Below are 27,245 nucleotides of genomic sequence, written 5' to 3'. Positions count from 1 at the left end.
AGTGTGACTGTTTGAGGTTGTGGACAGGTGTCTTTTATACTGATAACAAGTTCAAACAGGTGCCATTAATACAGGTAACGAGTGGAGGACAGAGGAGCCTCTTAAAGAAGAAGTTACAAGTCTGTGAGAGCCAGAAATCTTACTTGTTTGTAGGTGACCAAATACTTATTTTCCACCATAATTTGCAAATAAATTCATAAAAAATCCTACAATGTGATTTTCTGGATTTTTTTTCTCATTTTGTCTGTCATAGTTGAAGTGTACCTATGATGAAAATTACAGGCCTCTCTCATCTTTTTAAGTGAGAGAACTTGCACAATTGGTGGCTGACTAAATACTTTTTTGCCCCACTGTATATGCCAAAAATGTCTCTCTTGCAGCAGTTTTCCTTGTTGATTTAAATATTCGTTCATTTATTTTAATAAATGTCTACATTATATGACTTCTTCCAATTTGTCTGATTGTAGGTGCTGGTCTGGGAGCAGGAAATGGCCAAGGAATGGGGACGGGAGCCGGACTGGGCTCACAGGGTGGGAAACCACGTGGAGGTGAGTGTGACATTCAGGACAAGAGATGTTTTATTCCAAAGTTTGTACTAACAATGCCGAGTAAACATCATCTGTCTGTTTGTCTGTGTTTGTCAGGATACGGTGGTAATGGCTATGGCACACAGCCAGGTACGTGTTTGTTCTGTTACCTGGTAATTGTTTTGTATAGAACACACAATATTTAAGATCCTCAAGACCGTCTCCTCTGTCTCTGTCTGTTGGATCTAATCATAGTTAAGTTGAATTTGTGACATTGAGAGTGCAGATTGGTTCTCATCTAATAAACCAGAATGTGATCTTGGAATAAAATAATAATAACTCCAGGGGTGGAGATTTAAGCTTTCTGTGTGTGGTTATGTGGTTAATGACATGATGTAAAGAGTTATGTGTTGCATGTCCTTTGACCTTGCTACTTGTCTTGTTGCTAGGTTACGGGGCTGGAGCTGGAGCCAGAGGCTATCCACGACCAGGTAAGCAGCCAATCCCTGCTGGCCTGAACCATCTGAAGGCCAATACTATAGTCTACTATTTTACAAGCCAGGGTTCATATCTTTTACAGCTCACAACTCAAGCACTTAATTCATTGAACAAACTGTCAATCCCAATCAATAAATCAGTGGAGATTTCCATATTGCGCATCTTACAAATTGTCATCTGCATACGGTACACTGTACAGTGTACATTAGCCAGCTGGGTCCTACATAGACACCAGGATCTTAATTTGAAAATTGAGTTTTAATTTATTTTCCACTTTGAAATTTCAGACTTAATTTGCCCTAACGAAAAATGTATTAACCCCTACATAAATATCCATTAAACTGACTGGTTTTGTTGGGGATTTTTTTATAATGTTACTTAGATTGATGCACAGGTGCGTCAATTTACTCTTAAAGATGAATTTTAATCCACATAATAATTCACATTTCTTGTCGCAGCAGGATTATTGTCCTGCTGTAGCAAACTGGCTGAAATTAAGATCCTACATCTGTACAAGCAAAATGGTTGATTGCTGCAAAGCCTCTGTACCTCATACACTGCATGTGGAGTTCGATCATTCCAATTGACAGTGCCCCTTTGCAAACATTAGGTGCTGGAGCTGGGTATCCCAATGGACAGGGATCTAAGGGACCAAAACCGGGTAAACTTTCCAATCCTGCTGTGTCCGTCTGTGTCCGCATTCATGTTTGTTTGTTTTTACCTGCGTTTTTCAGTTTGTGCCTTCATGTCTGCTCTTCGTGTTGCCGTTTTCAATCTCTTCTGTGTAATCAGTATTTATGCCTTTCACTGATTCAGTCAGACATGGTGTAAAAGCATGTTGTTTTCTCAGTGCATTAACAGGTGTCTATCTACTTACCATCAATGGTTGTCTTTATTTTACGGCTGCCAAATTCTTTCAAATGGGCAGCCATATATACACTGCTCAAAAAAATAAAGGGAACACTTAAACAACACAATGTAACTCCAAGTCAATCACACTTCTGTGAAATCAAACTGTCCACTTAGGAAGCAACACTGATTGACAATAAATTTCACATGCTGTTGTGCAAATGGAATAGACAACAGGTGGAAATTATAGGCAATTAGCAAGACACCCCCAATAAAGGAGTGGTGACCACAGACCACTTCTCAGTTCCTATGCTTCCTGGCTGATATTTTGGTCACTTTTGAATGCTGGCGGTGCTTTCACTCTAGTGGTAGCATGAGACGGAGTCTAAAACCCACACAAGTGGCTGAGGTAGTGCAGCTCATCCAGGATGTCACATCAATGCGAGCTGTGTCTGTCAGCATAGTGTCCAGAGCATGGAGGCGCTACCAGGAGACAGGCCAGTACATCAGGAGACGTGGTGGAGGCCGTAGGAGAGCAACAACCCAGCAGCAGGACCGCTACCTCTGCCTTTGTGCAAGGAGGAGCAGGAGGAGCACTGCCAGAGCCCTGCAAAATGACCTCCAGCAGGCCACAAATGTGCATGTGTCTGCTCAAACGGTCAGAAACAGACTCCATGAGGGTGGTATGAGGGCCCGACGTCCACAGGTGGTTTGGCATTTGCCAGAGAACACCAAGATTGGCAAGTTCGCCACTGGCGACCTGTGCTCTTCACAGATGAAAGCAGGTTCACACTGAGCACATGTGACAGACGTGACAGAGTCTGGAGACGCCGTGGAGAACGTTCTGCTGCCTGCAACATCCTCCAGCATGACCGGTTTGGCGGTGGGTCAGTCATGGTGTGGGGTGGCATTTCTTTGGGGGGCCGCACAGCTCTCCATGTGCTCGCCAGAGGTAGCTGACTGCCATTAGGTACCGAGATGAGATCCTCAGACCCCTTGTGAGACCATATGCTGGTGCGGTTGGCCCTGGGTTCCTCCTAATGCAAGACAATGCTAGACCTCATGTGGCTGGAGTGTGTCAGCAGTTCCTGCAATAGGAAGGCATTGATGCTATGGACTGGCCCGCCCGTTCCCCAGACCTGAATCCAATTGAGCACATCTGTGACATCATGTCTCGCTCCATCCACCAATGGAGTTGGCGGATGCTTTAGTCCAGGTCTGGGAGGAGATCCCTCAGGAGACCATCCGCCACCTCATCAGGAGCATGCCCAGGCGTTGTAGGGAGGTCATACAGGCACGTGGAGGCCACACACACTACTGAGCCTCATTTTGACTTGTTTTAAGGACATTACATCAAAGTTGGATCAGCCTGTAGTGTGGTTTTCCACTTTAATTTTGAGTGTGACTCCAAATCCAGACCTCCATGGGTTGATACATTTTTTGTGTGATTATGTTGTCAGCACATTCAACTATGTAAAAAAAAGTATTTGATAAGAATATTTCATTCATTCAGATCTAGGATGTATTATTTTAGTGTTCCCTTTATTTTTTTGAGCAGTGTATTTTGTTGTGGTGTGATTGGAATTGTGTTAGTAGTAAAGTATGTAAGTGGGTGTGTCTGTGTATGGTTATGTTCGTGGATCAGAGCATCGTATCTGCATGAGTCCGTCCTATAGTCGCCAGTGTTGAGTAATCACTATTGTGGTCTTCAGGATATGGTGCAGGAGCTGGAGTGCCCAATGGACAGGGTGCTAAACCCAATGGTTAACATCTGCTACCCTGTGTGTTTGTCTGTCTATGTGTGTCTTTGTCCCAGTTTCTATAAAGGTGCATGTTGCATGTAGACACATTATGCCACAATCATGATATTGATGGTGTAAGTTCACATACTGTCTACATATGGTGTAGGTATCATTTTCAGTCCTAGTTTTATTTGAATGCTGTTGAGACACCATGTCAATATCTATTGCCATGTGTGGATCACAGCCCCTGTCAGCATGTTGTGGTTGTGGGTTTTGTTCCTAACTTTGTACAGGGATTTGGGTTTTTCTAACAGCATGTGTTTGTCCTGGGTCTTCTTGACCAATCACTAGAAAGTGACTTCTAACAATGATCAAAGTATTCTATTTTCAATGTGATATTTGAAATCACGTTGTCATATAGAATTCTAGCTTCATTTTGGGGTTCAGACACCAGTCTTTTTATTGGTTGGTTTATGGGTGAATCTTTTTGAATAACCACTGTTGTGGTCTCCAGGGTATGCTGCAGGAGCTGGAGGAGTTCCCACTGGACAGGGTGCTAAACCATCCAAACAGGGTAAACCTCGCTTTCCTTGTTTTCATGTCATCTCTTTATAATAATTAGTCTAGAACTTAACGTTTCATACGTGCACCTGGTGGCCTTTCCTTCGTCTCTGATCTGGTTCTAACTCTCTGATCTGGTTCTCTATACTTACTAAGTGCTTTCAAGGTATCAGTGTCAGTGCTCGAGCCGCTGGTATATCCAATGGGCTTACGGTTTGACGTGGATGTTTTGTGAGTCTTGTGGATGTTTTTATTTTTTTTATTTGACCTTTATTTAACTAGGCAGGTCAGTTAAGAACAAATTCTTATTTTCAATGACGGCCTAGGAACAGTGGGTTAACTGCCTTGTCAGTTCGGGGATTTGATCTTCAACCTTCCGGTTACTAGTCCAAAACTCTAACCATTAGGCCCCTGCCACTAAGATTCTTGGGTAATTGTCCCTGTAAACGATCTCCGGCTTGTCCGTCAAGTCTGTGTTTTCTGCATTTTCGTTTCTCACTGTCCATCAGGTGGATTTGTCACCCACTGATGTTGACTGTTGTGTGTCTTCGTCTATAAATGTCACATGGAGACTGGTCTTGGTGTGTGCCATTGAAGTTATAGAGTTTTGATGGCAGTGCTTTGTTAGGTGTGTGACCTCCATGTGGGCGTGTGTTTATGCCAGTGGATGCCCTCAGAGAGTATATTTTCACATTAGTCTATTTTGCGTCTGTTGTTTCCCTTGTGGCTTTTGTTGTCATCTGTTGTTGTTGATCTTAGTCTGTGTCTAAATACGGCTGATGATGTGTCCTTTAACCAAGGCCCATCGCTAATCTCGGACGATCGCCCCTCATCTTGTCAGTGGTGTGTGTCTTTTTTCTGCCAGGTGCCTCTGCGGGAGGTTTAAGAGTTGCTGGAAAGGGTAATAAGGGTGACGGTCTAGTGGCACAGGATTTATCAGGAGCAAAAAGCCAAGGACCTGCTGCATTGCCAGATGTGAAGGGGCCTAAAAGCCCTTGTCCTGTTGTTCTTCAAGCACAGGGAGCCGAAAGCTATGGACCGGCAGCTCCAAATGGCAAAGGGGTCAAAAGTTCTGGTCCTGTGGCATCCCACACACTGGGGGATAAAAGCCTAGGACCTCAGATAAACATTAGGAAAGAGGCCAAAAGTCTTGGTCCTGCTGCTCCAGAAGCACAAGGAGCCACATGCTATGGACCTGCTGCAGTGGCAGCAGCTCAGTGTGTGATCCTGTCTGTGTCTGTGCCCTGGTGCCTGTTCTATGTATCAGTGTTGCACCACAGAGGATAGCTTGGTTCATTCAAAACTCTGACTTACATGCTAATCCGAATTCATCCCCCTGACTCTGACAGTCTAAATATAGAGTCTCTGCTACATCCTCAGTTTAGCTTTCGTTTAGAGTGAGTGTCACAGTTTAATAGTGAACACTGCTTGTTGCGTGCTGGGGTGTTCAATATGCTGTGTCATATTGGGTTCCTGAAGTCTATGTATGGTTCATATTAGTTGCAGTACAAGTGTCGCTAAGACTGCATGCCCATGACTAACGTACCGATTCAACAACTTGTCAATATGTTAGCTTTTACTGTATGTCACGTGTTTGGTCTGTTTATATATATTTTTGTACCTAATGAGTCATTGTTGTGGTCTTCAGGATATGGTGCAGGAGCTGGAGTGCCCAATGGACAGGGTGCTAAGCCCAATGGTAAACATCTGCTACTCTATCTCTGTGTGTCTGTCTCTGTCAAAAGTTTAAACTCTAACAGCAGGAAGATATGACGTTACAGTAAATACATTACAATCAGATAGCTGCTGAATACCCTGTTTTAGGTTGTGTTGAATAACCAGTATTATGGTCTCTAGGAAGTGGTCCAGGATGTGGAGTGCCCAATGGTCAGGGTGCTAAACCTAAACCCCATGTTAAACCTCTGCTACTCTGTCTGTTGTTTCTCTGTCTGTTGTTACTCTGTCTGTTGTTACTCTGTCTGTTGTTACTGTCTGTTGTTGCCCAGTCTGTTGTTTTGCTCTGTTTGTCTGTTGTTTCTCTGTCTGTTGTTTCTCTGTCTGTTGCTTCTCTGTCTGTTGTTACTGTCTGTTGTTGTCTGTTGTTTCTCTGTCTGTTGTTTCTCTGTCTGTTGCTTCTCTCTCTGTTGCTTCTCTGTCTGTTGTTGCTCTTTCTGTTGTTGCTCTGTCTGTTGTTTTTCTGTCTGTTGTGTCTGTCTGTTGCGGCTCTGTCTGTCTGCTACGTACAGTATTGCATGATGCTGGTATTTCTGGATGATATTGCCCTTCTGACAAATATCACTGTCTAGTGTGTGGATATCAGCTGGTGACCTGCTATGATCTGTTAGGGATTTTTAACTGTTGCTGTACATTTTGACTGGATGCCTAACTTCCCTATTGAAATAGTTTTATTGTTGCTTTTGTGGTATTTGATGCAGTTTTACGCAGTGTTCAGACATTAATTCTTTAAACGGTATGTGGTGGTTACTAACCAGTGTTGTGGTTTTCAGGATATGGTCCAGTTGCTGGTGTTCCTAATGGTGCTATACCCAGTGGTGCTAAGCCCAGTGGTGCTAAACCCAGTTGTGCTATACCCAGTGGTGATAAACCCAGTGGTGCTAAACCCAGTGGTGCTAAACCCAGTGGTGCTAAACCCAGTGGTGCTATACCCAGTGGTGATAAACCCAGTGGTGCTAAACCCAGTGGTGCTAAACCCAGTGCTGTTAACCCAGTGGTGCTATACCCAGTGGTGCTAAACCCAGTGGTGCTAAACCCAGTGGTGCTAAACCCAGTGCTGTTAACCCAGTGGTGCTATACCCAGTGGTGCTATACCCAGTGGTGCTAAACCCAGTGGTGCTATACCCAGTGGTGCTAACCCAGTGGTGCTAAACCCAGTGGTGCTAAACCCAGTGGTGCTAAACCCAGTGGTACTATACCCAGTGGTGCTATACCCAGTGGTGCTAAACCCAGTGGTGCTAAACCCAGTGGTAAACCTCTGATACCATTACTAAATTTCAGTCTCTATCTCTATTTCTCTATTGCTGTATCTTTCATTACTTGTGACAGAACTCAATGGTCATTGATAATATCTACAGAGATAACCATTGTTGAGTCACCAGTGTTGTGGTCTCCAGGATATGGTCCAGGAGCTGGAGTTCCCAAAGTTCAGGGAGCCAAAGGCAATGGTAAACCTCTGATACCTTGTATGTGTCTACGTCCGTCTTCACTGTTTGTCTTTCTATCTCAAAGTTGAGGTTGAGCTTTCTGGTGCATGTTGTGTGGTAATTCCATCGTTTGTAGCATATTATGCATGCATGTCTGTGTTGTATGGTACTCTATCTTTAGAACAACATTGGTGTTATGTTCCTGAACACAAGCAGCTAGTGTTCAAATCAAAATTGTATTTGTCACGTGCTTCATAAACTAGAGGTGTAGACTAAGAATGAAATGCTTACTTATGGGCCCTTCCCGACAATGCAGAGAGAGAAAAATAGAAAAATAATAAAACAAGGATTAATTCAAAACACTACGAGTAACGATAACTTGGCTATATACACAGGGTACCAGTACAGAGTTGATGTGCAGGTGTCCGGGGTAACTAGGCGACAGAACAGATAATAAACGGTAATAGAAGCATATGTGATGAGTCAAAAGAGTTGGTGCAAAAAGGGTAAATACAGCTACCCAGATACAGCTACCCAGATACAGCTACCCACATACAGCTACCCAGATACAGCTACCCAGATACAGCTACCCACATACAGCTACCCAGATACAGCTACCCAGATACAGATACAGCTACCCAGCTACCCACATACAGCTACCCATACAGATACAGCTACCCAGATACAGCTACCCAGATACAGCTACCCAGATACAGCTACCCAGATACAGCTACCCACATACAGCTACCCAGATACAGCTACCCAGATACAGCTACCCAGATACAGCTACCCACATACAGCTACCCAGATACAGCTACCCAGATACAGCTACCCAGATACAGCTACCCAGATACAGCTACCCAGATACAGCTACCCACATACAGCTACCCACATACAGCTACCCAGATACAGCTACCCAGCTACCCACATACAGCTACCAGATACAGATACAGCAGATACAGCTACCCAGATACAGCTACCCAAATACAGCTACCCAGGTACAGATACAGCTACAGATACAGCTACATACAGCAGATACAACCCAGATACAGCTACCCAAATACAGCTACCCAGGTACTACCCAGATACATACAGCTACCCAGATACAGCTACAGCTACCCAAATACAGCTACCCATACAGCTACCAGATACAGATACAGCTACCCAGATACAGCTACCCCCACATACAGCTACCCAGATACAGCTACCCAGATACAGCTACCCAGGTACAGCTACCCAGATACAGCTACAGCTACCCAGATACAGCAGCTACAGCTACCCAGATACAGGTACAGCTACCCAGGTACAGCTACCCACATACAGCTACCCAGATACAGCTACCCAGATACAGCTACCCAGGTACAGCTACCCAGATACAGCTACCCACATACAGCAACCCAGATACAGCTACCCAGATACAGCTACCCAGACTCACTATTTAACTAACTATTTATCAGTCTTAGGGCTTGGGGGTAGAAACTGTTCAGGTTCCTGTTGGTTCCAGACTTGGTGCATCGGTACCGATTGCCATGCAGTAGCAGAGAGAACACTCTATGACTAGGGTGGCTCCGCCTGGTATAGAGGTCCTGGATGGCAGGGAGCTCAGCCCCAGTGAAGTACTGGGCCGTACTCACTACCCTCTGTAGCGCCTTAAGGTCGGTGTTTGCTAGATATTTGTGCATGGCTATAACCTATGCGATGAAATACTAGGATCAAGGGCAGAATGTGCTGTGCAGGTGGTATTGATCAATTGTCTATAAGCAGTGTTGAGTAACAGTTGTTGTGGTCTCCAGGATATAGTCCAGGAGCTGGAGTTCCTAAAAATGTTAAACTTTTGCTACCCTGTAGTTGTTTCTGTTTCTATGTTTATTTCCCTGTGTTAGAGGTGATCTGCACACTCTCACTGTATTGCATGTTTGGTGATACCGATATGAGTAGGTCTTTGTCAGTTTATGTGCCAAGACCATTTGAATAGATTTGAGAATGTAGCGCTAAGTAACAGTTGTTGTGGTCTTCAGGATATGTTCCAGGAGCTGGAGTTCCCAGTGATCAGGGAGCCAAAGGCAATGGTACACCTCTGATACCCTGTCAGTGTGTCTCTGTCAGTCTTTGTGCAACTTGTCTGTCTGTGTCAAGGGCAGCATGCATTGTGTTTGCAAATGCTTTTGATTTATGTTTTACTGTTGTAACAACTGTTGTTGGTTCCAGGATATGGTCCAGGAGCTGGAGCTACCAACGGTGCTAAAAGCAATGGTAAACCTCTTTCTGAGTGTTACAGGTCTATCTCCATTTCTGTTTCTTTGTTGCTCTCTTATGATAAGATACATCACTTCTGTTTATAATAAGTACAGAGCCAAGATGTATTGAGTGACAAGTGTTCAATAATAGTTGTTGTGGTCTTCAGGATATGGTCCAGGAGCTGGAGTTCCCAGTGATCAGGGAGCCAAAGGCAATGGTAAACCTCTGATATCCTGTCTGTTTGTCTCTGCCTTTGTGATGCATTGCTGCATGTCTGTAACCTCAACTGTTTGTTAGAATTAGCATATGAGGCCTTTGACAGATAGAGTGTTCCCAAGCCAGTGTGATAACACTAAATGTTGATGCTGGTTTGGTCTGTTGTAGAACAGGGTTGAGTAAGAGTTGTCATTGGTTCCAGGATATGGTCCAGGAGCTGGATCACCCAGTGGTGCTAATCCCAGTGGTGCTAATCCCAGTGGTGCTATACCCAGTGGTGCTAATCCCAGTGGTGATAATCCCAGTGGTGATAATCCCAGTGGTGATAATCCCAGTGGTGATAAACCCAGTGGTGATAAACCCAGTGGTGCTAATTCCAGTGGTGATAAACCCAGTGGTGATAAACCCAGTGGTGATATATCCAGTGGTGCTAATCCCAGTGGTGCTAATCCCAGTGGTGATAAACCCAGTGGTGCTATACCCAGTGGTGCTAAACCCAGTGGTGCTATACCCAGTGGTGCTAATCCCAGTGGTGCTATACCCAGTGGTGCTAAACCCAGTGGTGCTATACCCAGTGGTGCTAAACCCAGTGGTGCTAAACCCAGTGGTGCTATACCCAGTGGTGATAAACCCAGTGGTGATAAACCCAGTGGTGCTATACCCAGTGGTGCTATACCCAGTGGTGCTAAACCCAGTGGTGCTATACCCAGTGGTGCTATACCCAGTGGTAAACCTCTGTTACCATCACTAAATGTCAGAGTCGGTATCTCTATTGCTGTATCTTTCATGACTTCAGACAAAAGCCAAAGGTCATTGACGAGATCTACAGAGCTAACTTGTATTGAATAACATGTGTTGTGGTCTTCAGGATATGGTCCAGGAGCTGGCATTCCCAATGGTCAGGGTGCTAAACCCAATGGTAAACTATGGCTACCTTGTCTGTGTCTACGGCCCTATTCAATGTGTGTCTTTCTATCTCAAAATTGAGGTTGAGCTGAATGGTGCATGCTGTGTGGTAATGCCAACGTTTGTGGCATATTATGCTTGCATGGTCTGGTCATTTTTAGAACAGTTTTGAATAAGAGCTGTTGGTTTTAGGATATGATCCAGGAGTTCCAAATGATCAGGGAGCCAAAGCCAATGGTAAACCTCTGATAACATGTCTGTGTCACACTCTGTCTCTCTGTATCAAAGTGGAGCTTCTTTGACTGTATGTTGCATGATATGTGCTACAAAAGTTGGTGCGATGTGACTCCTGAACGTTGAGAAGGATTAATATATTTGTGCATGGCCAGAGGGGAAAGGTCCCAGGGCAGCATGTTTTGTGCTCATGCAAGTGATTATTCACAATAAGTCAGTGTTGACAGTGTTGCGTAACAGTTGTTGTGGTCTCCAGGATATGGCCCAGGAGCTGGAGCACCCAACGGTGGTAAAGGAAATGGTAAACCTCTTTCTGAGTCTTCATCAGTCTCTATTTCTCTGTCACTTTAGAGGTAAACTGGCACCTTTCTCTTAGTCCACCAATCACTGGGTGACACTCTTTTTCCTGGTCCTTCGAGCCAGACATTTAAGTACTCTGAACCATTCCATCAGGCCAAATAAACATGTTATTACAGTGAAATGCTATAGCATCTCTTATTATAAATAAGGTACTGAATCTCAGATGATAAGATCTACAGAGAACTTATGTTGAGTAACATGTATTGAGTAACAGTTGTTGTGGTCTTCAGGATATGGTGCAGGAGCAGGAGTTCCCAATGGTCAGGGTGCTAAACCCAATGGTAAACATCTGCTACCCTGTCTGTGTCTACGTCTGTCTTCAATGTTTGCCGTCCATGTCAAAGTTGTGGTCGAGCAGGATGCTGCATGCTGTGTGATAATGTTACAGTTTGTAACATATTTTTGCATGCCTGTTGCCAGTTCATTGAGCATGTTGTAGAATTTGACCGATCCATGGATGCTGGTCTGGTCAATTGTAGAACAGTGTTGAGTAAGAGTTGTTGTGGTTCCAGGATATGGTCCAGGAGCTGGAGCACCTAACGGCGCTAAAAGCAATGGTGAACCTCTGATACCCTGCCTGTCTGTGTTGCATGCTGTATGGTACTCTATCTTTAGAAGAGTATTGGTGATAAGCGCCTGAACACATCCAGCTGGTGTTTGCTAGATATTTGTGCACGGCTATAAGCTATGTGATGAAATACTAGGAGCAAGGGCAAAATGTGTTGTGCAAGTGGTTTTGATCAATTGTCTATAAGCAGTGTTGAGTAACCGTTGTTGTGGTAATTTGTAAGTCGCTCTGGATAAGAGCGTCTGCTAAATGACTTAAATGTAAATGTAAATGTCTCCAGGATACGGTCCAGGAGCTGGAGTTCCCAATGGTGGTAAAATCAATGGTAAACCTCTTTCAGAGTGTTACAGTCTCTCAATCTCTATTCATCTGACACTCTCCTATGTTTAGCTACAGAACCTCTGATGATCAGATCTACACATGCAACTTGTGTTGAGTAACTAGTGTTCAATAATAGTTGTTGTGGTCTTCAGGATATGGTGCAGGAGCTGGTGTTCCCAGTGATCAGGGAGCCAAAGGCAATGGTAAACCTCTGATACCTTGTCTGTGTGTCTCTGTCAGTCTTTGTGCATATTGTCTGTCTGTGTCAGACAACATGTGTTGTGTTTATGCAAGTGGTTTTGATTTTCTATAAGCAGTGTTGAATAACAGTTTTTGTGTGTCTTCATGACATGGTCCAGGAGCTGAAGTTCCCAATGGTGGGGCTAAAAGCAATGGTAATGCCAGTTTAAATATCTGAGTTTAAATAACTGGATGGCACTCATTATCATAACCTACAAAACGTTGACCCCATGTTAAGTAATAGCTGTTGTGGTCTCTAGGATATGGTCCAGGAGTTGGAGCTCTCAACTGTGGTAAAAGCTATGGTAAAGCTCAATCTGAGTGTTGCAGTCTCTCAATCTCAGTATCAGTAGTTGTTCTCTGTCACTCTCGTAACCAGTGATAAGCTACAGAACCTGTGAGTGTTCAGTATCAGTATAATATATGGTCTTGGCTTGTTGAGTAACCAGTGTTCCGTATCAGTAGTTGTGGTCTACATGATATGGTTCAGGAGCTGGAGTGTCTACAGGGCTTGTTGAGTAACCAGTGTTCAGTATCAGTTGTTGTGGTCTCCAGGATATGGTTCAGGAGCTGGAGTGTCTACAGGGCTTGTTGAGTAACCAGTGTTCAGTATCAGTAGTTGTGGTCTCCAGGATATGGTTCAGGAGCTGGAGTGTCTACAGGGCTTGTTGAGTAACCAGTGTTCAGTATCAGTAGTTGTGGTCTCCAGGATATGGTTCAGGAGCTGGAGTGTCTACAGGGCTTGTTGAGTAACCAGTGTTCAGTATCAGTAGTTGTGGTCTCCAGGATATGGTTCAGGAGCTGGAGTGTCTACAGGGCTTGTTGAGTAACCAGTGTTCAGTATCAGTATGGTTGTGGTCTCCAGGATATGGTTCAGGAGCTGGAGTGTCTACAGGGCTTGTTGAGTAACCAGTGTTCAGTATCAGTAGTTGTGGTCTCCAGAATATGGTTCAGGAGCTGGAGTGTCTACAGGGCTTGTTGAGTAACCAGTGTTCAGTATCAGTAGTTGTGGTCTCCAGGATATGGTTCAGGAGCTGGAGTGTCTACAGGGCTTGTTGAGTAACCAGTGTTCAGTATCAGTAGTTGTGGTCTCCAGGATATGGTTCAGGAGCTGGAGTGTCTACAGGGCTTGTTGAGTAACCAGTGTTCAGTATCAGTTGTTGTGGTCTCCAGGATATGGTTCTGGAGCTGGAGTGTCTACAGGGCTTGTTGAATAACCAGTGTTCAGTATCAGTAGTTGTGGTCTCCAGGATATGGTTCAGGAGCTGGAGTGTCTACAGGGCTTGTTGAGGAACCAGTGTTCAGTATCAGTTGTTGTGGTCTCCAGGATTTGGTTCAGGAGCTGGAGTGTCTACAGGGCTTGTTGAGTAACCAGTGTTCAGTATCAGTATTTGTGGTCTCCAGGATATGGTTCAGGAGCTGGAGTGTCTACAGGGCTTGTTGAGTAACCAGTGTTCAGTATCAGTTGTTGTGGTCTCCAGGATATGGTTCAGGAGCTGGAGTGTCTACAGGGCTTGTTGAGTAACCAGTGTTCAGTATCAGTAGTTGTGGTCTCCAGGATATGGTTCAGGAGCTGGAGTGTTTACAGGGCTTGTTGAGTAACCAGTGTTCAGTATCAGTAGTTGTGGTCTCCAGAATATGGTTCAGGAGCTGGAGTGTCTACAGGGCTTGTTGAGTAACCAGTGTTCAGTATCAGTAGTTGTGGTCTCCAGGATATGGTTCAGGAGCTGGAGTGTCTACAGGGCTTGTTGAGTAACCAGTGTTCCGTATCAGTAGTTGTGGTCTCCAGGATATGGTTCAGGAGCTGGAGTGTCTACAGGGCTTGTTGAGTAACCAGTGTTCAGTATCAGTAGTTGTGGTCTCCAGGATATGGTTCAGGAGCTGGAGTGTCTACAGGGCTTGTTGAGTAACCAGTGTTCAGTATCAGTAGTTGTGGTCTCCAGGATATGGTTCAGGAGCTGGAGTGTCTACAGGGCTTGTTGAGTAACCAGTGTTCAGTATCAGTAGTTGTGGTCTCCAGGATATGGTTCAGGAGCTGGAGTGTCTACAGGGCTTGTTGAGTAACCAGTGTTCCGTATCAGTAGTTGTGGTCTCCAGGATATGGTTCAGGAGCTGGAGTGTCTACAGGGCTTGTTGAGTAACCAGTGTTCAGTATCAGTAGTTGTGGTCTCCAGGATATGGTTCAGGAGCTGGAGTGTCTACAGGGCTTGTTGAGTAACCAGTGTTCCGTATCAGTAGTTGTGGTCTCCAGGATATGGTTCAGGAGCTGGAGTGTCTACAGGGCTTGTTGAGTAACCAGTGTTCAGTATCAGTAGTTGTGGTCTCCAGGATATGGTTCAGGAGCTGGAGTGTCTACAGGGCTTGTTGAGTAACCAGTGTTCAGTATCAGTAGTTGTGGTCTCCAGGATATGGTTCAGGAGCTGGAGTGTCTACAGGGCTTGTTGAGTAAACAGTGCTCCGTATCAGTAGTTGTGGTCTCCAGGATATGGTTCAGGAGCTGGAGTGTCTACAGGGCTTGTTGAGTAACCAGTGTTCAGTATCAGTAGTTGTGGTCTCCAGGATATGGTTCAGGAGCTGGAGTGTCTACAGGGCTTGTTGAGTAACCAGTGTTCCGTATCAGTAGTTGTGGTCTCCAGGATATGGTTCAGGAGCTGGAGTGTCTACAGGGCTTGTTGAGTAACCAGTGTTCCGTATCAGTAGTTGTGGTCTCCAGGATATGGTTCAGGAGCTGGAGTGTCTACAGGGCTTGTTGAGTAACCAGTGTTCAGTATCAGTAGTTGTGGTCTCCAGGATATGGTTCAGGAGCTGGAGTGTCTACAGGGCTTGTTGAGTAAACAGTGCTCCGTATCAGTAGTTGTGGTCTCCAGGATATGGTTCAGGAGCTGGAGTGTCTACAGGGCTTGTTGAGTAACCAGTGTTCAGTATAGTTCAGGAGCTGGAGTGTCTCTTGTTGAGTAGTTGTGGTCTCCAGGATATGGTTCAGGAGCTGGAGTGTCTACAGGGCTTGTTGAGTAAACAGTGCTCCGTATCAGTAGTTGTGGTCTTCAGGATATGGTTCAGGAGCCTGGAGTGTCTACAGGGCTTGGTGCTAAAAATGGTAGCCTTCTGCTACTGGGTTGTTTCTGTTTCTCTGGCTGGTCTTCATCAGTGGTGATCTGCACATTGTTCTGCATGCTGAATGGCACTGCCACTGCAACAATTATGTCTTTGTCAGCTTTACAGTTAAGACCATGTTGGAAGTAAGTCTCACTTTAACCCAACAGACTTATTGAATGCCTATAACTGTTCTGGAAAGGATGTAACCGAGCTTTCCAATGGTCAATTGTAAACAGTGTTGAGCAAGTAGTGTAAAGTAATCACTAGTGTGGTCTCTAGGATACGGCCCAGGAGTTCAGCAACCCAGTGGTGCTGAAAGCAATGGTAAACCTCTGATACCCGGTCTGTGTCACAGTCTGTCTCTGTCTCTTTCTGTATTGAAGTGGAGCTGTATATTTAGATCTTTAAAAATATATTTTTGGTGACATGATATTTGCTGATATCCTCCCAAATGCTAGTCAGCTAGTCTCTGTGATATTCTTTTGTGCATGGCTAAGAATCTATGTGTTGAATTACTAGGATAAAGAGCAATGTGTTGTGGCAATGCAAATGGTTTTGAATAATCAGTGGTTGTAACACTTGTTGTGGTCTCTAGGATATGGTCCAGGAGCTGGAGTTCTCAATGGTGCTAAAAGCAATGGTAAACCTCTTTCTCAGTCTCTGTAACGTCACTGTGTCTGGGCACCACCCAGTGAGGGATGGACACAGGGAGAGGTACTGTTTAAAGTGGGTCCCATGTTTGGATAATGACACAGTAGGAGGAGACAGGGTGATATGTTTCTTATTTTAAACCACTCTCTGTGTGGTGGTGTTTTTCATGGTCCTTTGAGCTGGACATATAATATATAATAATATATGCCATTTAGCAGACACTGTTAACCAAAGCGACTTCCAGTCACGCATGCATACATTTTATAAATGGGTGGCCCCAGCGGGAATCGAACCCACAACCCTTCGTGTTGCAAGCGCTATAACAGAGGGACACTGTTTCTATTACAATAAGCTACAGAGCTAACTTGTTTAGTGGTCTCCACGATATGGTCCAGGAGCTGGAGTTTCCAGTGATCAGGGAGCCAAAGGCAATGGTAAACCTCTGTGTCTGTCCCTTTTTTCTATTTTCCTTTGTGGCTGTAATATTGTGTAGGTAGCACTGTCGAGTAACATTTGTTGTGGTCTCTAGGATATGGTCAAGGAGTGGGAGATCCCAATGGACAGGGTGCTAAAGCAACCAAAACTGGTAACCCCATACAATCTAGCTGTCTGTGTGTTATATCCACCTGCATGTGCCATTAACTGCCGTTTGTAGCGATCAGTTTGTGTCAATGGCTCAAGTGCCATAGGAAAGTATTCAGACCCCTTGACTTTTTCCTCATTTTGTTACATTACAGCCTTATTCTAAAATGTATTAAATACATTTTAAAAACTCATCAATCTGCACACAATACCCAATAATGACAAACCAAAAACAGGTTTTTAGACACAGATCTGGGGAAGGGTACCAAAAAATGTCTGCAGCATTGAAGGTCCCCAAGAACACAGTGGCCTCCATCATTCTTAAATGGAAGAAGTTTGGAACAACCTTGACACTTCCTAGAGCTGCCCGCTCTACCAAACTGAGAAATCAGGGGAGAAGGGCCTTGGTCAGGGAGGTGACCAGGAACCTGATGCTCACTCTGGCAGAGCTCCAGAGTTCACCTGTGGAGATGGGAGAACCTTCCAGAAGGACAACCATCTCTGCAGCACTCCACCAATCAGGCTTTTATAGTAGAGTGGCCAGACCAAAGCCACGCCTCAGTAAAAGACACATGACAGCCCACTTGAGCTTGCCAATAGGCACCTAAAGGACTCCCAGACCATGAGAAACAAGATTCTCTGGTCTGATGAAACCAAGATGGAACTCTTTGGCCTGAATGCCAAGCTTCACGTCTGGAGGAAACCTGGTAACATGGTGGTGGCAGCATCATGCTGTAGGGATGTTTTTCAGCAGCAGTGACTGGGAGACTAGTCAGGATCGAGGCAAAGATGAACGGAGCAAAGTCAGAGAGATCCTTGATGAAAACCTGCTCCAGAGTGCTCAGGACCTCAGACTGGGGCAAATGTTCACCTTCCAACAGGATAACGGCCCTCCAACAGGATAACGGCCCTGAGCACACAACCAATACAACATAGGAGTGGCTTCGGGACAAGTCTCTGAATGTCCTTGAGCGGCCCAGCCAGAGCCTGGATGTGAATACGATCAAACATCTCAGGAGAGACCTGAAAATAGTTGTGCAGCGATGCTCCCCATCCGACCTGACAGAGCTGGAGAAGATCTGCAGGGAAGAATGGAAGAAACTCCCCAAATACAGGTGTGCCAAGCTTATAGCATCATACCAAAGAAGTCGCAATGCTGTAATCGCTGCCAAAGGTGCTTTAACAAAGTACTGAGTAAAGGGTCTGAATACTTATGCAAATGTGATATTTACGTTTTTTTTTTTTATAAATGAGCAAAAATGTCTAAAAACCTGTTTTTGCTTTGTCATTGTGCGGTATTGTGTATAGATTGAGGAGGGGAAAAAACGATTTAATCAATTTTATAATAAGTCTGTAACGTAACAAAATGTTGGAAAAGTCAAGGGGTCTAAATACTTTCCAAAGGCACATATTTCCCTCTATGAATGATGCACCGGTCTTGTTGGCTCTATGTTTGTGTTCTAGAAGCACACTGAAATCTTTTGATGAACTGCTTTAGGGATGGTTGACTTGACATTTGACCTGAGTTGCAGGTTTGTCTTATTTTCACTGTGGCTTGGATTTGTGTAAACATATCTTTCTGATTGGTCACAGTTATGTCGTAAGCATGGATGTTGAGTGTCACAGGCTACGGCCTAATCACAGTGATATGTAATGTGCATGGATGTTGAGTGTCACAGGCTATGACCTAATCACAGTGATATGTAATGTGCATGGATGTTGTGCTCTGCAGGCTTGGAGCCAATAGCAGCATTATGTGATGAGTGCTCGCTGTATGCTTTCCTCCACAGGTAACAGGGTCAATCACAATGCGATGAGTTTAGGGATCGTGTCGCTCAGTCTCAAGTCAATCACAGGGTTTTGTGCTGAGCTTTGTTGACTTATTCCACAGGCTACGGTGCTGGAGCAGGCAGCTACCCTGGGGCAGGAAACAACGGCTATGGAGCAGGTAATGGAACTGACACTGACAGACAGAAACCTAACCAACATCTTCTCTCCTTTCAATGGATGGCTCACTATTCTGTGGCATGAAGAAAATCATTGGAAACTAAACCTGCCACAGGTTCCATGTTATCTCTTCACAGTACATTCTAATGCATGTTAGGTGATGTAATTGAAATTCATTTAAAAGTAGATGATCGCTTGTGTAATGCAACCGGTCTTGGACAAGGAGGATGCCTAAATCAATTTTTCCCTCTTTCTCGCTCTTGCTCTCTATCTCAGGTGCCAGTCTGGGACAGGGAGGATACCCCCAGGGTGGAGCAGGAGGATACCCCCAGGGTGGAGCAGGGGGATACCCCCAGGGTGGAGCAGGAGGATACCCCCAGGGTGGGGCAGGAGAATACCCCCAGGGTGGAGCAGGTGGATACCCCCAGGGTGGAGCAGGAGGATACCCCCAGGGTGGAGCAGGAAAACAAGGCAAAGCTGGCGGTGGTGAGCCTTTTACTTTGTTGCCATGCTTTTCTCTTTATTTCTCTCTTTCTTTCTTCTCACTCTCTCTCTCTCTCTCTCTCTCTCCCTTTCTATTCTATTTTTTCTCTTTCACTCTCATTTGCCCTCTCTCTCTCTCTCTCTCTCTCTCTCTCAGGTGCTAATCTGGGACAGGGAGGATACCCCCAGGGTGGAGCAGGTGGATACCCCCAGGGTGGAGCAGGAGGATACCCCCAGGGTGGAGCAGGGAAACAAGGCAAAGCTGGCGGTGGTGAGCCTTTTACTTTGTTGCCATGCTTTTCTCTTTATTTCTCTCTTTCTTTCTTCTCACTCTCTCTCTCTCTCTCTTTCTATTCTATTCTATTTTTTCTCTTTCACTCTCATTTGCTCTCTCTCTCTCTCTCTCTCTCTCTCTCTCTCTCTCTCTCTCTCTCTCTCTCTCTCTCTCAGGTGCTAATCTGGGACAGGGAGGATACCCCCAGGGTGGAGCAGGAGGATACCCCCAGGGTGGAGCAGGTGGATACCCCCAGGGTGGAGCAGGAGGATACCCCCAGGGTGGAGCAGGTGGATACCCCCAGGGTGGAGCAGGAGGATACCCCCAGGGTGGAGCAGGGAAACCAGGCAAAGCTGGCGGTGGTGAGCCTTTTACTTTGTTGCCATGCTTTTCTCTTTATTTCTCTCTTTCTTTCTTCTCACTCTCTCTCTCTCTTTCTATTCTATTTTTTCTCTTTCACTCTCATTTGCCCTCTTCCTCACTCTTGCGCTCTCTCTCTCTCTTAGGTGCTAATCTGGGACAGGGAGGATATCCCCAGGGTGGAGCAGGAGGATACCCCCAGGGTGGAGCAGGAAAATCAGCAGGTAAGGCCTATTAATTTGATATCTTTCTCTGGTTCTCTTACTCTCTTATTATCTCTCGCACCTTTCATTTTCTCTCTCATTTCCATTTGCCATCTTCTTTACTCGATTTTTGATCTCAGGTGCCAATCTCCTCTTTTCTCTTTATGAAATATCCCACAGTACTCTCTCTAAGAATGATGTGCTGTGCTCTAATGTTTTTTGGTTGTCATCACAGGTTATGGTGATCAAATGGGAGGAGCATACCCCGGGGCCGGAGCGGGCAACGGATATGGGAATGGTGAGTCAGCATGCTTCCCCTTGTCAAATTCTTTTATTAAGGTCAAATTCCTTAAAATATAACTACAGTTTGAGGACACTGTAAACTGGAGTATAGAGCTCAGGCATTGACGATGAAATACGACATTCAATAGATGTGTTGGGAATGACTGAGGATTACAGTAGCAGTGTGAAACATAGCTGCCTCTCTAGAGACGGAAGACAACTGCACCAAAGTTGTCACTGAGAAGTGATCTTAAATGAGAGAAGACAGATCCTCAGGGTCTGTCCCACCAGGAAGTGACCTCGACTTATTTTGTTCTCATGCAGGTGGAGGCCCAGCTGGTGGGGCCAATGCAGTGCCTGCAGGTATTCGGCATGTGTCTGTCTGTCTGTCTGTCTGTCTGTCTGTCTGTCTGTCTGTCTGTCTGTCTGTCTGTCTGTCTGTCTGTCTGTCTGTCTGTCTGTCTGTCTGTCTGTCTGTCTGTCTGTCTGTCTGTCTGTCTGTCTGTCTGTCTGTCTGTCTGTCTGTCTGTCTGTCTGTCTGTCTGTCTGTCTGTCTGTCTGTCTGTCTGTCTGTCTGTCTGTACATGACATGCACCTGCCCTTAACCTTTCTATCCCCTGTACAGGAAATACTGTTGGGGAAAACTTCTGCCACAACATTAAACAAGCCCACGCTAAAGCTGGAGGAGCTGGAAAGCTGCATGCAGTGTTGTTTGGGAACTTTGTTTGAGACTAAATGTCTGCTTTCTTGTCAAGGATTTTAACTTGTCCCCTCTTCTCCACAGGCTATGGCAATGGCTACGGTGCTAGTACTGGAGGCAATGGTTATGGAGCCGGTAGGTCTCATCATCTATAGCCAACCAACTAACATCTGTGGGTGGCTGACCAACTAACTGACCCGCTCACATACAGACATAATTATAATTGATTGATGATTATAATTATGTTTCAGGGACTGGGTACCCAACAGTGTTAGCGGATGGTGCTGCTGGGCTGGGAGGCAAGGCAGGGAAGGGAGCAGGAGGTAACCATTCATAAACCAGTAACAACTCATTCTTTTTTTTATTTCACCTTTATTTAACCAGGTGGCCAGTTGAGAACAAGTTCTCATTTACAACTGTGACCTGGCCAAGATAAAGCAAAGCAGTGCGACACAAACAACACAGAGTTACACATGGGATAAACAAACGTACAGTTAATAACACAATAGAAAAGTATATATACAGTGTGTGCAAATGTAGTAAGATTAGGCAGGTCAGGCAATAAATAGGCCATAGTGGCGAAATAATTACAATTTAGCAATTAAACACTGGAGTGATCGATGAGCAGAAGATGAATGTGCAAGTAGATATACTGGGGTGCAAAGGAGAAAAAGAAAAAATAACAATATGGGGATGAGGTAGTTGGATGGGCTATTTACAGATGGGCTATGTACAGGTGCAATGATCGGTAAGCTGCTCTGACAGCTGATGCTTAAAGTTAGTGAGGGAGATATAAGTCTCCAGCTTCAGTGATTTTTGCAATTCATTCCAGTCATTGGCAGCAGAGAACTGGAAGGAAAGGCGGCCAAAGAAGAATTGGCTTTCGGGGTGACCAGTGAAATATACCTGCTGGAGTGCATGCTACGGGCTATGCTGCTATGGTGACCAGTGAGCTGAGATAAGGCAGGCTTTACCTAGCAAATACTTATAGATGACCTGGAGCCAGTGGGTTTGGGACCAATATGATGCGAGGGCCAGCCTACGAGAGCATACAGGTCGCAGTGGTGGGTAGTATATGGGGCTTTGGTGACAAAACAGATGGCACTGTGATAGACTACATCCAATTTGCTGAGTAGAGTGTTGGAGGCTATTTTGTAAATGACTTCGCCGAAGTCAAGGATTGGTAGTATAGTCGGTTTTACGAGGGTGTGTTTGGCAGCATGAATGAAGGATGCCTTGTTGCGAAATAGGAAGCCAATTCTAGATGTAATTTTGGATTGGAGATGCTTAATGTGAGTCTGGAAGGAGAGTTTACCGTCTAACCAAACACCTTGGTATTTGTAGTTGTCCACATATTCTAAGTCAGAACCGTCCAGAGTAGTGATGCTAGACGGGCGAGCGGGTGTAGGTAGCGATCGGTTGAAGAGCATGCATTTAGTTTTGCTTGCATTTAAGAGCAGTTGGAGGCCACGGAAGGAGAGTTGTATGGCATTGAAGCTCATCTGGAGGTTTGTTAGCACAGTGTCCAAAGAAGGGCCAGATGTATACAGAATGGTGTCGTCTGCGTAGAGGTGGATCAGGGAATCACCAGCAGCATAAATAATAACTCAATCTGGTAACTACTCTACTCTATGGGAACTTGACTTGCTCTCAGTAAGATGAGGAAGGTCAGTAACACTTTCTATGATGTATATATGCAAATAAGGCATTATAGTGCATTATAAATCTTGCATAAGCTGTCATAACAACTCATAAGTAGTTATAACATCCTTATTTAGGATCTTACTTAAGCCTACTCAAAACAAAATAACAATTGTTCAAAGTCTGCATTGAGAGAGGTAAGATGTTATAATCATATAACATGTCAGGTGTAATGTAACAGTGTGGACGCTAGGTGTAATGTAACAGTGTGGACGCTAGATGTAATGTAACAGTGTGGATGCTAGGTGTAATGTAACAGTGTGGATGCTAGGTGTAATGTAACAGTGTGGATGGACACTAGGTGTAATGTAACAGTGTGGACACTAGGTGTAATGTAACAGTGTGGATGCTAGGTGTAATGTAACAGTGTGGATGCTAGGTGTAATGTAACAGTGTGGATGCTAGGTGTAATGTAACAGTGTGGACACTAGGTGTAATGTAACAGTGTGGACACTAGGTGTAATGTAACAGTGTGGACACTAGGTGTAATGTAACAGTGTGGATGCTATGTGTAATGTAACAGTGTGGACACTAGGTGTGATGTAACAGTGTGGACACTAGGTGTAATGTAACAGTGTGGTAACAGTGTGGACGCTAGGTGTAATGTAACAGTGTGGACACTAGGTGTAATGTAACAGTGGACACTAGGTGTAATGTAACAGTGTGGACACTATGTGTAATGTAACAGTGTGGACACTAGGTGTAATGTAACAGTGTGGACACTAGGTGTAATGTAACAGTGTGGACACTAGGTGTAATGTAACAGTGTGGACACTAGGTGTAATGTAACAGTGTGGACGCTAGGTGTAATGTAACAGTGTGGACGCTAGGTGTAATGTAACAGTGTGGATGCTAGGTGTAATGTAACAGTGTGGACACTAGGTGTAATGTAACAGTGTGGACACTAGGTGTAATGTAACAGTGTGGATGCTATGTGTAATGTAACAGTGTGGATGCTAGATGTAATGTAACAGTGTGGAAGCTCGGTGTAGCAAATGTCTCCCATTTGGAAATAACTCTGGACCATGCCAATGTTCTGCCAACCATGTCTTGTCAATATCTCCTAGTTGTCTTCATCACTTTAGGGGACCTCTATCTAACCACAGAGTTAACCGCCCAGGGGTTCATTCTTTGTTTTATTCCTCTGCTATTCTAGGTCTTGGCGCAGGAGGATATCCACAGGGACAGGAGAAATATGGTGAGGAAGTCACCCTGAGATGGAAGAAGAGGGGTCAAGAAGTGGATGTTTTCCCTAAAATGTCCTGTCTTGAAAAGATAGAGGGCATCAACAAGCAGGATGTACACGTGGAAGGAGAATAACTTTCACCCTAATTGATGTCACTAATAACATCACACTCCAAAACATGCATGCTAACGAAAGTAATGAAACACTCCCTGGACATGTCACGGTGTAATACCTAATCACTCATCCTAAACACTCCGAATTAACATCAGGAATGACCATCTGAAACATACCTGATCAATTCATCCATAATCATGTGATGATCCATAATCATGTAATAATCCATAATCATGTGATAATCCATAATCATGTAATAATCCATAATCATGTAATAATCTATAATCCTGTGATAATCCATAATCATGTGATAATCCATAAACGTGCACCATATGGATGACCCCTTTAACCAGACAGTTATGTTTGAAAAACATCTGTTTCAGGAATGCCAGCTCATCAAAATATGCATGTTCAGCACATCATTCATGACATCATCTTGATGATGACATCTACATATATCTTCATTCTAAAGGACACATATCGAAACAAATTGAAGTCTCTCCATTTGATGATTACCTTCACACAATCATACACACATTCTGTGTTTCACTTCTCATCTAACACACTCCATTTTTGTTTAACTCGCATGCCTCCTCCTTCATGCAGTACCCTGTGTGTGTCTGTAGGGGGTGCTGGCTCTGGTCCTAGTGGTGCTCTGCCTTATGGGGGCCAGCCTGTGGTACCTGCTGGGCTGTGGCCTGATGGTGGGAAGTTGGGCGGGTACAGCCCAGAGCCCTACGGGGTTGCTCAGCCTATGGGGCTGGGGCATGATACTGGCCTGGGTAAATACACTCTAAAGAGAGGGAAGGGTGAACAAAGGAATAACAAGAGAAAATAGAGGCAGAAAAAAGACTGAAAAAACTGAGTGGTCAGGAAAAATAAAGAGGTAGAGAAAGGCTGAAAAGTAGAGAGATGAAGAGAAGGATTAGACAAAGAAAAAGCAAGTCAGTGATGAACACTGAAGCAGCAACAGAGGGACTCAAAGTTCACTGTCACAGGAAAGCCAGTAATCATTGTCATTTTGTACATTTGCATACAGTTGATGCCATAATTGAGTCATATGTTTTCCATGCATTGATGTGGTCTGTGAGGTGGGAGGAGAGATGATGAGACTCTATAAGCGACCCTTGTGGTGTTCCACAGGGGGAGGAGTCAGTCAGCTTCCTTACAATGGAGCCCCAGTCAATACTGCTGGACTGGATGGTAAGAGCATTGTGACCCAAGGAATTACTTGCTGTGACTTGTGACCTTGCTTATACAGTGTGGATGTGTGAGGAAGAATAAAAACTGTTTGTGTGTGTGGTTGTGAATGTTTATGTGAGGTCTTGTTGTAACAGTATTAGACACAATTAAATACACTTGTTGTAATAAACTCCCCAGCAGGTGATGGAAGCTTCCCTTATGGTGCTCAGCAACTGGGCCTTGGTGGTGATGGAGGCAAATCCTCTGGCAAATATGGTGAGACTGGTAGTGTGTGTGTGTGAGAGAGAAAGAGAGACAGAGATTGTGTGTGTACAATGTGCTTGTTTGTGTGGTAATTTCTCTCTAAACCTGTCTTGCTTCTGCTGTCTCTGACTATCTCTCTAAAGGCAACGGTGGATTGCCACAGGGTGCACAACAGGGTGCACAGCCTTATGGACCTGCGACTGGTGGTGGAAAACCACCTTGCAAAAATGGTACATGTCTTTGTGTACATGTCCGGTTGTCCTATATGTGTCGTCTGTCGCTATACGTATGCGTTTGTGTGTCCGCACGTCCGTCTGCTCATGTGCTATATATGATGTTGTGTGTTTTCTGTAGTATGTCTGAATGTGTTTGTTGTTGTTCCTCCTATTTACATGTAGGTACTTGTCTCTTGTCGTTTCAGGAAACGGAGGTGGCTTTGGAGCACAGCCAGCAGGTGATTAAACTCACACTCACAACCACATCCCCTACACTGCTTGCCTCAGGAAATGATGTGTGTAGTAACTGCTTAAGGTGTGAATGCATGTGGGTGAGGAAGAGCACACATTTTTCAGTGTTAGTCTGTTGTGCGTGTTCTGTGTGTGTCTTGTAAATGTCCCTTGTGTCTCTGTGTGTCCTGTTTGTGGTAACTATTGTTACAACTCATCTTGTCACTGCTTAGGCTATGGTCAAGGACAGCTGGGTGCAGGTCAGAGTGCCCCCTACAGTAACGGTAAGTTATAAAGTCACATTCCCTGACTGAAAGTCCTGCTCTCTTCTGTCAGAATAACCATATTAGTTCCTATCAGTGGAGGCTGGTGAGGGGAGAACGGCTCATAGTAATGGCTGGAATGGAGTAGATCCATTCCAGCCGTTATAGTAATTATCGTATAGAGAGGGAGATTATTGATTGGAATGGAGTGGATGGAATGGAATGAAATGTGTTGCATTCCATTTCATTGACTCCATTCCAGCCATTACTGTAAACCATCCTCCCCTCACCAGCCTCCACTGGTTCCTACATCTAACCAGGGATGTCCATTAACACTGTTGCATTTTTGTTTGTTTTGTTGTTTGTTTGTTTTGTTGTCTGCTGAACTAACAAAACCTAAACCTCTGACTGTGTGTCTCCTTCAGGAGCAGGAGGGAAGGAAAGCAAATATGGTGGTGGTGGACTGACTGGATTCTTTGGAAATGGGGGGTACAAAGGTGGGTGGGATGAGTGTTTGTTACTCATTTATGCTTGTCTCTGTGACTGAGCACATGAAGTCACCTTACTAGTTATTTAGATCAGAGCTTCATGGCCTACCTTGTTTTATTGTCCTCTTTAACCAGCTGCTTCACTTAACAACATTTCTTATCTCTCTCTCTCTTTCTCTGTCCAGGTTAAATCAATCAGCTGAGGCCTTCTTGAAGTGAATATTTGTTCCGTTCCGTCATGTGTTCATGGTGATGTTTGTTGTTTGGTCTGTTATTACATTTAACTATTCCATTTTTGTTTTGTATTTGTGTTTTTTGTTTATGGTTCTTGTCTTTTCTATTGTTGTGTGTCTGTCCCCTCTCTTCCTCTACTGGTTTTGGAGATTGTGTTGCCAGTGTGTTTGTGTTCATATCTATTTCACACTAAAGGGCAGAAAGCAACCACATAATGTCTGTCAGTCTCCTCATTCTTTTAACCTTGGCACCAGTATTGTAAATGTACTGTACATGTGATGTGGGGGTTGAGTTTTAAGACTGAAGCTCTATGAGTTTAAATCAACACCAAATAAAATAAAATGTAAAGACCTGTTCCCAAAACCTGA

General features: G+C 44.6%; 1 protein-coding gene across 11 annotated transcripts; it reads left to right on the top strand.

Moving 5' to 3' along the window:
• The first annotated feature begins 470 nt into the window (after positions 1–470).
• On the top strand, positions 471–27,245 carry LOC115110745 (uncharacterized). 11 transcript variants are annotated; one of them, XM_065006698.1, is made up of 24 exons: positions 471–548; positions 645–677; positions 977–1,018; positions 1,636–1,686; positions 3,587–3,637; positions 4,131–4,190; positions 5,826–5,876; positions 18,642–18,698; positions 18,974–19,183; positions 19,338–19,451; positions 19,631–19,816; positions 19,961–20,038; positions 20,253–20,315; positions 20,624–20,662; positions 21,084–21,134; positions 21,251–21,322; positions 23,857–23,898; positions 25,144–25,203; positions 25,384–25,458; positions 25,590–25,676; positions 25,868–25,900; positions 26,126–26,176; positions 26,581–26,652; positions 26,829–27,245. In XM_065006698.1, exons 1-24 carry the CDS (start codon positions 500–502, stop codon positions 26,831–26,833), a joined length of 1,632 nt encoding a protein of 543 aa, XP_064862770.1. In that variant the 5' UTR covers positions 471–499; the 3' UTR covers positions 26,834–27,245. The 11 variants fall into 11 exon arrangements, with proteins under 11 accessions (XP_064862770.1, XP_064862769.1, XP_064862773.1 ...); XM_065006697.1 differs by having other exon boundaries at positions 25,381–25,458; XM_065006701.1 differs by lacking the exon at positions 3,587–3,637 and having other exon boundaries at positions 25,381–25,458.

This window comes from Oncorhynchus nerka, linkage group LG21 (genome assembly GCF_034236695.1).
Source record: "Oncorhynchus nerka isolate Pitt River linkage group LG21, Oner_Uvic_2.0, whole genome shotgun sequence".
Lineage (NCBI taxonomy): Eukaryota > Metazoa > Chordata > Actinopteri > Salmoniformes > Salmonidae > Oncorhynchus > Oncorhynchus nerka.
This window is presented reverse-complemented; position numbering and strand designations above follow the sequence as displayed.